The sequence below is a fragment of the Phocoena phocoena genome, chromosome 8 (assembly GCF_963924675.1).
Source record: "Phocoena phocoena chromosome 8, mPhoPho1.1, whole genome shotgun sequence".
In the NCBI taxonomy this organism is placed as follows: domain Eukaryota; kingdom Metazoa; phylum Chordata; class Mammalia; order Artiodactyla; family Phocoenidae; genus Phocoena; species Phocoena phocoena.
This window is the reverse complement of record NC_089226.1, coordinates 15,867,633-15,879,870: the sequence shown is the minus strand read 5'-3', so window position 1 is coordinate 15,879,870 and position 12,238 is coordinate 15,867,633. Positions and strand designations below refer to the sequence as shown.

At 46.1% G+C, this 12,238-nt stretch overlaps 1 protein-coding gene across 2 annotated transcripts in view; it reads right to left on the bottom strand.

Moving 5' to 3' along the window:
* The window catches only part of SIK3 (SIK family kinase 3), a 245,690-nt gene extending 237,377 nt beyond the window's left edge, over positions 1–8,313 (bottom strand). For both annotated transcript variants that reach the window (XM_065881599.1, XM_065881600.1), the window contains exon 1: positions 8,041–8,313. In XM_065881599.1, coding sequence (XP_065737671.1) covers positions 8,041–8,313 — 273 coding nt within the window. The remainder of the gene's footprint in view (positions 1–8,040) is intronic.
* Positions 8,314–12,238: the final 3,925 nt, after the last annotated feature.

Genomic DNA, 12,238 nt, shown 5'->3' with positions numbered 1-12,238 from the left:
TGGGCTGGAGCTGAAACTAGGCAGAAATTTGAGGATTTCTCAGAAATTCCTAATCAATACCTAAATATAGTTTAAGATAACTGGCCAGAAGTACCCAAATGAGTGAGCCCAGCCTACACAGAGGAGCTTAAACAGGCGATGGGTTTGCATCTCCTTCCTTTTCAGTTTCTGGGAAATGAGACTGAGTATTTACAATCTGATTCCTAACTCTCTGACAAGCTAAATTCTGAGAAGAAATACTTATCAATGTGGCCAGGGACTCCTGGTCTACAGTGGATCACACACCTCCTGAACAGAAATATGTTCTAACATAACTTCTCTACAGCTCATCCAACAGTTTTGTCCTTAGCTGATGGAATTTTACTCTGAACAGATCCAGAAGAAACCCTCTCAAGCTAATTCATCCAAGACTGTTGAGGGCTTCTCAAAGACATTGCCAAGGTCATTATACACATTCCCATGGACAAAAGTCCATGAGAATGTACATAATTTTCATCCTCTGGATGTTATCAGTCATCCACAAGACAGCATGACTATACTATTATGCCAGAAGGGACTAAGCTATAATAGGGACCTATTATAAAGGAGGTAGGGACTCACCTGATGGGTGAGGTCATTCACCTGGGGAGCAGGCCAAGCTCTTAGATGAGAAACTAGAACCACATAAGAGGAGCCCTAGATAAATGGTTCTCTTGGCCCTCACCTGCATCATCAAGGTACGTATCTTGGTGACCAGTTCTCTTAATGAGTTATAAGATGGCACCATCCCCTGGAAACTGGTAGTGTTCTGGTAAATAAGGAGTCCATCTAAGAAATGTACCTTCAAAGACAGACCAGACCAACCCAACAGAGCAAAAGTATAATTACCCATGTTCCCTGAGTGTGAGCTAGATATAGTGGCAAAAGCAAACTATATAAGGCAGACTGTGTTTATGGTCATTGCTTTTTCTGTGTTTCTTTCTCTTTTTACTTCCTTAGCATTTTGAAAGGCTTTTTTGACACCTCAGTCATGTCAAGGGAGCACCAAGGGGCATCTGAGTAGGAGACTGAAAGGCAAAGCAGTGTACCCATGGAGGACTGCAGGTAAGTGACAGAGGTGATAGAGTGAAACAATGCCAAAGGACAGGTTAAATACAGTGTTGGTATATCCCCTACTTGGAAAATTTTCCTCTCATCATGACTTCTCATCTTTGGAGTTTGTTTTAATAGAGAGGATAAATAATCTTAGACTTTAATTAGTAGGTGTATTTTGTTTCTCTAATGAAAGAGTAAGTATTCAGAGGGCAAGGGCAATGTTCTCTATGATTGGAGGAGTCACGGTAGAGTTAACTAGGAGTAGGATACCTGGATTCTATTTCTACCTCCCCCACTAACTAGCTATAGGATTCTGGGCAAATGGGGGGTGGGAGAGAGACAGGAGAGAGCTGTGAGTCTAACAGATCATTGATCTAAACTACTTTGATGGCTCCTAAAAGCCTGAGATTCTAAATTCCGTTAAGTCCATCTTTCTAGACTCTAGAAAAGAAAGAGCTGGAATAGAACATCTCTAAGATCTTTTTTTTTAATAAACTTACTTATTTATTCATTCATTCATTCATTCTGTGTTGGGTCTTTGTTGCTGTCCACTGGCTTTCTCTAGTTGCGGCAAGCAGGGGCTTCTCTTTGTTACGAAGCACAGGCTCTAGGCACACGGGCTTCGGCAGTTGTGGCATGTGGGTTCAGTAGTTGTGGCACGTGGGCTCTAGAGCGCAGGCTCAGTAGTGGCGCACGGGCTTAGTTGCTCCGCCGCACGTGGGATCTTCCTGAACCAGGGACTGAACCCGTGTACCCTGCATTGGCAGGCAGATTCTTAACCACTGCGTCACCAGGGAAGTCCCCCAACATGAGTTTTTAAAAACATAAATCAGATAATGTCAGTGCTCTGCTTTGATATCTTCTCAGGTCAGTCCCCTGTTTCACACCCAATTCCATAAAATGGCCTATAAGACCCATATGATCTGGCCCCTGTCTAACTTTCTGATCTCATTCCTTACCATCCTTTCTCTTGTTCACTAAGCTCTAGGCACCCTGACCTTGGGTCTAATCTTTGGACAAACCAAGTTCATTTCTACCCCAAGGCCGCTGCACGTGCCATTCCTTCTGCACTGAATATTCCAACTTCTGAATCTTCCCAAGCTGCCTCTTTCTCATCATTCAGTTGTCAGCTCAAATATCACCACCCTGGAAAGGCCTTCCAGCACCCTGCCCCAGACACTCTCTAGCCCATTTATTTTCTTCATAGTATTTGTCACTACATAAAATTATTTGTTTACATGTTTCTTGCCTATCTCCTCCCATCGGAAAATAAGCTCCAAGAAGGCAAGAGCTTTCTTTCTCATTTGTTTTTGGGGTACTCGAGAGCCAGAGTAGAACCTGACACAAAATCTGCATTCAGTAAACATACGCTGAATGAATGAATGGACAAGGGAAAGGTTCCATCTCTGCGCAGAGAAGTTTTAGGTGTTTTTTAGACTTACAAACGCTCTGGTAAGAAGAGCACATTTCTTTTTCCTTCCAAAGCATCCATTTTGTTCTCTTTTATGCCAGGAACTAGAAAACATTAGCCAGATTGATGCTTGGAAAATGAAAACAGCACTTCTGGCACAGAAATAACTAGTCTGGGCACCTCTGGCTTGAGCCAGATCTATGACTTTCTAGGGAGCTGGCACCAACGTCAGAATGTTAAAATAAACAGTTCTGACGCTGAAAGTGGAATACTGGTATTTTGACTCTGGAAAAACTAGTCCAAATCAGTCTTAGCTCTTCACAAAGTTTCAACAACCTATCTCAAAATGAAGCTAGCTGTCTTTCAATAGTCATTTCTAGATTATCTAGGGATGGAACTATCCTCCTCAAATGTAACTAATATAAATCTTGCTTTCAATTTCTTTTTGACATAATTCTCTTTTCTATTTACTAATGAATCTTGTTTTCAGCCTTCTAACGAGCACAAGCATCATCCTTAGAAGTGAAAATAATACTATTGGCCCACTTTGAGTTGTTCTCCTCGTGGAAATGAGTTCGCACTAAAACCACACAGCACACAGATGTGTCCTGGCTCGTCAGTATTTGGAAGGGGGTCAGGAAGCACAATGTTTTTTCTGTGTAATATCTCAAGTTAAGAATCCTGACCTTGGCCCTCTAGGTAGCACACCCTGCACCCAAGTGCAAGTGTCTCCTTAAGCTTGTCGGAATATTTCTTCATATTCTCCATGAAATTTAAGGGAATCTCTGGAGGAAAGACTGCACTCAAACTCTGTTCTGTCACCAGTCTGACAAAGTGTAGCTATACAAACACCCTGAATATTCAAGGCAGCCCAAATAAAAGCCAGTGTTAGTCACAGTCTTCATTAGACAAGTCTCATAACTATTTTAAAAGTTTAATGGGGCTTCCCTGGTGGCGCAGTGGTTGAGAGTCCGCCTGCCGATGCAGGGGACACGGGTTCGTGCCCCGGTCCGGGAAGATCCCGCATGCCGCGGAGCGGCTGGGCCCGTGAGTCATGGCCGCTGAGCCTGCACGTTCAGAGCCTGTGCTCCGCAATGGGAGAGGCCACAACAGTGAGAGGCCCGCGTACCGCCAAAAAAAAAAAAAAAAAATTAAAAGTTTAATGGAAAACTATATTTTTAAATGTCAATCGCATGAAATTAGCCCATAGTCCACAGGAATTAAATCCACTCTCTCAAAGAGGCACGTGAAATAATAGCAAACTACTTTTTTAACCTGAAAGCAGCACATCATCAGGATGACATCTACCTACACTAAACAAGTGGCACTCATGAACTGTTCCAAAGTGGTGAAAAGCAAACAAAGGGGACTATGTCTTACTCATTTTTGTTACTATTGCATCTGATGATGATGATGATGAAGATGGTGATAGGGACTTCCCTGGTGGTCCAGTGGCTAAGCCTCCGTGCTCACAATGCAGGGGGCCCGGGTTTGATCCCTGGTCAGGGGACTAGATCCCACATGCTGCAACTAAGAGTTTGCATGCCACAACTAAAAATCCCACGTGCCACAACAAAGATCTTGCACACAGCAACAAAGATTCCGAGTGCTGCAACTAAGACCCAGCACAGCCAGATAAACAAATAAATATTTTTGAAAAAGAAGGTGATAATATTTACTATATACCTACTATGTGCCAGGTACATCTGTTCTAAGAGTTTCACATATATTATCTTATATAATCTTCATAACACCCAAACTTGTGAGGTAAGTACTATTGTTATCTCATTTCATAGATGAGGAAATCCAAGCACAGACAGGTTAAATTACCCAGCTATGAAGTAGCAGAAGATCCAAACCCAGGCAGTCTCATCCAAAGCTCAAGCTCTTACCACAAACCAATAAACAGGCAGGTGATATATCAATATATTTGTTAAAATACATTTTTAAAGTATTTGACCAATGGCTTTTATAGTCATGTATGCTCTTTTTTAAAATGCATACAAAATATATCTACTCTTCGTTCCCATTCATCCAACCTGTGAAAGTATGATTAGGTACAGGCAACCAAATAAGCAATTGAGAAGAGAAAATCTTCTCTTTTTTTCAATCTCTTTAATATTTTATAGTGTCCTACCAAAAGAATAGGGCCAGAGAATCTCAGACCAAGGCACCTCCAGAAAAGGGAACTCAAAGAAGGTAGGACAAAGACAGCCAGGGTGAGCTGCTGACCAAAGTATGTCACAGATGAATATTCTCTCCTGTTAACTGTTCTGCAGTGACGCTCTAAGCACTGCAGTTCTGCCAATATTAAGTCTGAGCTCATGAACGCCGTGCTGCAAAAGTCACCAACAACCAAATAGGAAAATATTTCCCTTTCTCTACTAATTTTATTCATCCCAGAGTCCTGATCTAGGAGGTTTGAGAGTTAACAGAATTTGGGAAAGGGCCAGTTTTACCACTTATTATTGGGCCGAGCACAGTAGCTTAGTCAATAAAGTTTACTTTAGCCTCTCAGTCCATGGAATAGGTAATGTGTGTAAGAAAAGGTGACCATAAGTATTCCTCTGATGTTCAGAAAACACCTATTACCTAACCTCTTTCAGACAACACAAATATCATCTGAATTACCTAAGTGTGATGGTTATATATGGTTATAGGAAAGACCTAGACCATTCAGTGGCCTACAGGGAGAAAAAGGAGAAAGAAAAAAAATCACATACCTCCAAAAAAACAAAACAAAAAACATGATACATTCTGAAAAGAGATGGGGAAAAAAAATAGCTAGCTCTCTTTGGTTCCAAGTGACCTGACTGAAGAAGTAAGGTAAACACTGCAGTGCATGGGAGAAAAATCTATCTACCTGAGTAACGGAACAGCAGCTTCTGCACTGCCAATACCCAGGCACCTTCCTTGCCATTATATAACCAAACCATGGCCTCAATAGGCCATCATACTGTATGTCAACAGCTCTTAGACACATCTGAGCTGTCAGCATTTGAGAAACCTTTCCAAAGTGGATTCAGATAAGCATGAAGCAGGCCAAAATATGTTCATCATGTACTCAGAGCACATGACAGCTCCTTGTGAATTAAGCTTCACTCATGTCGTCAGAGTAAGTTAAGCAGAGAAACACAGGGTGCCTATAACTGTAACTAGGAAATTGCACACCACTACAGAAACACAAATGAGTGCTGGTGTGGTCCTGTCACACATGCAACTCATTGTCCAAGCCATTTCAGCCTCATTCAAGATTTTGAATATTTCCATGCATAGGAATTGCATAACTGCACACCACAAATGATCAAAGAAAAAACCAACATAAACAGTGACACCCATTTATAAACAAGCTGATGTTTAAAATGCTGCAGTCCTAAAGAATACCAAAGACTTTGAGAAAAACTCAGACACACACACACACACACACACACACACTGGAAAATTAGAAAGCGGGGAGACCAGCCATAATTAGCCACTGGCTTTGCTGACTACTGAAGATAGAAATGTCTCTATTATATATAAAGCCAAGAATCAACTGTTTGCAATTACATTTACAAAAACATTCAACCCTCTGTCACAGATTTTTTTAATCAATATTTTGGTGTATCCAAGGGCTGTAAGATACAAAATTCTTTAAACCAGAGATACCATAAACCAGGCAACCAATTAAGTTCATAGAGTCTGTCCCCCAGAGGTCAGAGAAATAAAATCACAGGAGCTCGAAGTGATTACTTAGGTGGGAGGGGGAGGCCTTGGCGAAAGGAAATACCAAAACAAGGAACAAGGCTCCAACAACTAAAGCTGTTTGTAAACATAAATTTGGCTTGGCTAACAGTAAACACAACTGGAATCACTCAGGGGGGCAGAGATGCACCAGAGTCTTGGCTCAGTCTACTCCCTGCCGGGGGGGCTGAGGGAAGCACCAGGAAACCTGGGACTTTGGGATCTCATTCCGCTCAGACCTGCAGACTTGAGGCCCTCTGATAAGACACTGACAGAAAGGCTGAAGGGGGCCCCCCAGAGAAAGTGAAACTGACCAATCAATTTTCCACAGCCACCCCCCAAAGCCACCCTGCTAAGAAGGGCCCCTAACAGTCTGACAGAAAGGAGGGAAAAAGGGACTTCAGGTCATAAGTGAGCAGGAGACAAGGCAGAGGTGTAAGTCACTGCCTTCTGAAAGCAAGGGGCTGCCAGAAGAGCAGAAACAAGGTAGGTGACAAGAACCAGAGGCTAGGCTGAGGAGGGGAGGGGAATTGACACGGCTTTGGTAGGAAGCAGCAGCAGCTGTAACAGTTCTTCATTAATCAGGGTGAGGGAAACACAAATTGCAGCTTTAAATATAATGAATGACTACGTCTAAAGTATTCATTCAAGTGAGAGACGGAGCAAATAAAGAAATCCGGAGTACAAATGGGCTTGTGAGTCCTGTCAAAATCAAACAATTCCTCCTCGGGTCTTCGATTCCAATACTCCCAATGAAGAAGACCACAGGAAAGAGCTAACCATATTTCCTCCAAAAATGAATTTTCTATGTAAAATATTAAATGGATATGGCTTCCTAACTGACCTTACCCAATTTCACCACACAGCTCCACAAATCCCTTGGGAACCAAAGGGCCCCATGAGTGTCTGGGTTCCTCACACACCTCCTCAGTCACCAGGCTTTCCCCTCACCACTGACAGCCCACCCTGGGCTCTATAAGGCCCACAGTTCTGGACCCTCCAACAACTAAATATAACCAGCAATCCAGCTCTCCCAAACTGTTTAACCCCTGAGTACCTAGGGCCACCACAAACCTGGGCCCCCCTTGGGCCTCTGTTCCCTGACCCCCTTCCTGCAGAAAAATAAAGTGCTTTTTTTCCTCCATATTTCCCCATTTTCTTCATCGCCTCCTCCAATAATCCTGTCTGTCCTCAGACTCCCATTCCCACCATCTATCAGTCTTGGACGATCAAATGCTGATTGGTGCCTCTGTCAAAAGGTACCAGATCCCTCATACCTCTCAGTACCCTGTACCCACCACATACCCCTGGTACGTGCCCCAGCTATCCTCGTTCCCCTCATAATCCCACATCTGCGGGCTGCCGGTTTCACCCGTTTTCCCCCCATCCTCCTGGTCCACATTTCCTATTCCCCTGCCCTCATTCCCTTAGGATTTCCTAACTGCTGGTTCCAGAGGCTTCTTAGCTTACTGCCTCCTGGCTCCGGGAGAGTTCCAAACCTCTTCTTTCCAATCATCCCTTCTACGACCCTCCGCACAGCCCAGGGAGCCCCCTCCCCATCCCCGGCTCCCTAGTTCCCCAGGTCCCCGCGCTCAGTGGCCCCCTGCGTCCCCTCTGCCGTGCAGTTACCCTCTCCCGGGTCCCCCGGTGTCCCCCACCTTCTGCTCGCCCGACAGCCCTCTACCCGTTTCCCCGGTCCCCAACGCTCTCCCGAGCCCCGCTCCCGCGCCGACCCCTCAGCCTCGGTGTCGCGGGGCTCTCCTGCGCCCTCAGCACTCGGACGGTCCCGGGCCGCGCAGCCCCGCCGCCGCCCGGTCCCACCGCGCCACTACCTTGGCCTTGGTGACGAGGTGCGTGGCCCGCTTGACCACAGCGAAGTTGCCCTTGCCGATGGTGCGGTCGATCTCGTAGTAGCCGATGCGGGCAGGCACCGGCCCGCGGGAGGCCGGGGCTGAGGGACGCGGCGGGCCAGCCGCCGGGGGCACAGCAGCGGGGGCGGCCGGGGGCCCCGAGGCGGGCGGAGGCAGCAGGCGGCCCGCCGGCCCGGCTCCCCCCGCTCCGGCCCCGGCAGCCCCGCCAGCTCCGCTCGCCGCCGCCGCCGCCATCTTGTTGTGCAGTGAAACCTCCGGGGCCGCGGGGAGCCGGCGGGGGGGAGGGGGGAGGGGGCAGAGGGGCGGGAAAAGAGGTGGGGGGGAGCCGGGGGACGTCACTCCGGGAGGCGGAGCGCCCGCGCCGCCGGGGCCTGGCGCCATGGCAACCGCTCGTCACGTGCCGACGCGCGTCACTGCCTAGAGCCATGGCAACCGTGACCTCACCGGCGAGCTCGACCTTCCCGCGTGGGCACGGTTCCTCGGGTGTCGGCTCCCGGGTGCCCCCCTTCGGGGAGGAGACAGTGGGCACCGCCAGTGTGCCAGCAGGTTCCAAGCCGCCGCAGCGTTGCCGGAGTCGGGGGGTGCTTATGCCTGACCCAAACCCGCCCTCGATCCCCCCGGAACAGCTAATGTGACCCCTAGTGTGACCTCTGTCCCAGTTCGGCAATCACCCAGGCTCCTTTAAAACAAAGTATTTCCTCATCACCAGAAATATTAGCACTGTCCCACTTTAGCCCTTGAGGCCCCAAAGGCAGGAATAGCTACAGTATCGAAGCAACTGTAACCAAGTCGGAAGCGAGGCAGGGGAATTCTTCAGTAAAATTCCTTCCTCTTAAAAAACCCAACTCACCCGGTACAACCACTCTAATTGTCACCGAATGTAGAGGAATGGGGAAATTAGGATTTGCGTGCTCAAGGGCGGAGAAACCAGCCCAAACACGCATCCCAGTCATTGGGTGGGTGAGGGCCAGAGCAGGGACGTCATTTTCCTTCCTCCCACCCCGTCTCTGAATAAGTCTATAGCTAGATGATTGTCAAAGAAGTGCCTGCGTCCTATTTCTGTCACTTGTATAACCCTGATGAAGCAGTGGTGCACGTCATGGTTAAATACGTTACGTCTGTTGGGCAAAATAAATAAGTAAATAATAAAATAAAAATTCACCCTTACCAGCGACTCTCCAAGGACATTAAAGGTGATCAAATCAAATTCCAGTAGTAAATCTCATATCCCTTTTTCTTCTCTCCTGTGTTATCTGCCATTCCACACCCTCCAGAGCCCTCACTATCTCCCAGGTTTCCCCCTCTTCCCCCCCCCCCCCTTTATTAAGTAGATGGGCTTTAACAGCTTCAGGTAGGGCCGGGGAGGGGTAGGCTACTGGACTGTCAATAACGAGATGGTCTGGTCAGGCAAGTGGGGAGGAGGGAAGGCTGTGAGCACTCCAATGCTGAAATGTATTCCTCCTTCCAGTCCTGACCCCTCCACATCTATGTCTCTCCTGATGGCAGAACTGTATTGTCAGGTCACTGCATGTACAATATTAAAAACTGACACCCAGGGCACTGTGAATGTATGAGAAGCAGAGCCCCTATTTACTCTCTCTGACCAAAAGATATTTACTAGCTCTCTGATTCCCCATCTGACTATGAATAATGGCTGGGACTAGGACAGGACAGGGAGGTCATTCCACAATTGCCTTGAATCAATTCCCTGGTTGCTGTTCCAAATTACCAGCACAATTAACACTAATTGGCTTCTTTACTAGCAAATAAGGATAAGGATGAAGTGGTCCTCAGCTTCTTGCAGTGGTTAAGCCGTTTCATTGGTTGAGCTCATTCAATTGCATATAAATGATGGCATGTGGCCAGCCTCTCATCACTTTGACCCTACTCACCTGCCTCGAACAGGGACTGTACGTTAACTTTGGTGCTGGGCCCCAGGGTCCCAGTTATCCTATCTCCTTAAGGAAAGGAGGAGGATGGGGGTCTCAACAGAAAACTTATGAGCGGTAAGGCAAGGGGGAAAACTCTTTTGCTCCAAGGGCTGCAAGAGCAGCACTGAAACCATTCTCGTAACAACTTTACAGCCTCTCCTCCACCCATGGAGATCATTTGAACATCAGGTACAGCAACTTCTGCTGCTCTCTGGAGGGTGTCAAAAACAAAGAAGGCTCTGGGGAGAAACTAGAAAATGGAGCGTTGGTCTAACTTCCCAGAAGAAGAGGCAGGCAGATCACTCTTGTCCCTAGTAATGGCCAGAATGCGTATGCTGTGTATTATGTGATTTATGCTCTGTGCCTGTATGGATAGAGGCCAGTAGATGCTGTGTCCTATTGAGACTTGGACTTGCTGGAGATTTCTCTGAAGAGTCCTCTTTGGTGAGAATAATATAGAAAATTAGGGAGGGGATTGATGAACGAAGATCATCAGGGAAAAAGGAAAACAGTTTAGATGTATGTATTTAATAATTATTTGTCGAATACCAAGAACCGAGTTAAGTTTGGGAGGAACTCACAATAACAACAATTTGCCAGGCACTATGCTAACAGTTTATATAAATAAACTTACTTAATCTTGAACAACGCTGTGAGACAGAATATATTATTATCCCCATTTTGCAGATAAGGAAAATGAGGCACAGAGGGATTAAAGGAGCTGATCATGGTCGTAGGGCTAGAAAGTGAATCCTAGAATTAGCATTCAAACCCAGGAAGCCTACCTCTGGAAGCTGAGATCCTCCCCCACTGGATTATAAACCCTGTCAGAGTAGTAGCTAGTAGGAAAAGTAGCTCCCCCCCAAATTCAGTTTAGACCCAGGGAAGAAGATTTGGAGAGTTCTGGAGAACAGGGCAGAGCAGGCACCGAAGCATATCAATAAAGAACAACAGATAGCAAAACTGATTCAAGTGATGGCTTTACTTGCAAGTAGCTCCAGAAAGAGGCTCACTACTTATTGTGCAGGAGTTTTGCTGCCCTTAGAAAACAGACGGAAGGTGTGTTCCTGCCCTGCTGCAGACTCAGAGGGGTAGCTTGAGGGCTGGATTCTCAGAGTCCTGCAGTCCAGGGTGGAGACAGAGCTAGCCACCACCCAGCTTCCAATCCACCACCATAACAATTTGCTCTTTTCTAAAAAAGCAAAAGATAGATTCAAAGATGAAAATGAGACATTTTCCTCCATAATGTCATTGCGTTTTGTTTCTAAAATTTGAAAAGGGCAAACCAAGGCATTCTTGATGGATATGATAAGCCCTTAGGAACTTCTGGAAGTGATGCAAAACCTCTGAGGACCTAAGGTCTGAGTGGGGAGTGATATAAGCAGTGGGAGGGAATACATTAACTCTTTTATGATTTTAAAGGCCCACTTAGCCTGTCTGCAGAGCAGTTTACCAACAACCCGAAAGGAAACTGCAGCCTCACCACATAACTCCATAGATTCTCAGAGGCATCGGGACCTTGAAGAAAGTCTAACGCCTCAGTCTACATTGTCCCAGCTCATTACTGCTCTGAAAGAAGCTAGCATTATATGAGCATTCAGTGACACAGAAGCATTATTCAGAAACTCTGTATGACAAAAGGCAACATCATATAATGTTTACATGCCACATATTCCCAAACAAGGCCATTATTAACCAGTTATAAGTTCTGCCGTCACACAGAAATCAGGTCACCGTTGGATACACATTGTCAGGACACTCAGTGTGCCCTGGTTCTCTGGGTGAGCTGAAGGTGCATCTTCTCTCTGTTGGGGCAGTGCTCTGAGTTACCACCTCAGCTCTCGCCTTTCCTTTCCTATCCCAGACCAACCTAGTCATGACCAAGTGCATCCTCTGGGTGCCCAGAAACAGGTCTGAGCAAAGTAAGTACATAGTCTCCTGCTGTAAAATATCTTGGGGAGGGGGCTTGAGAGCAGCTTTCGGTCAAGGATGTTCTGTCCTGCTTGCCTACATTTTTCTTTTTAATGCAACCATTCAAGCTACTAAATGAAACATAAAAATTACCCTTACTACTTTGCATATGTCCTAGGATACGGTTTAAGCATTTTTAGATTATTATTAAATAATTACCCTTTAGATCATCCAAAAGACCTTTAAGTGTGATTTGTTTTAAGGTCTTGTGCATTCTTAGATGTGACTATATTATCATTTGGGATCAATGTTTTCCT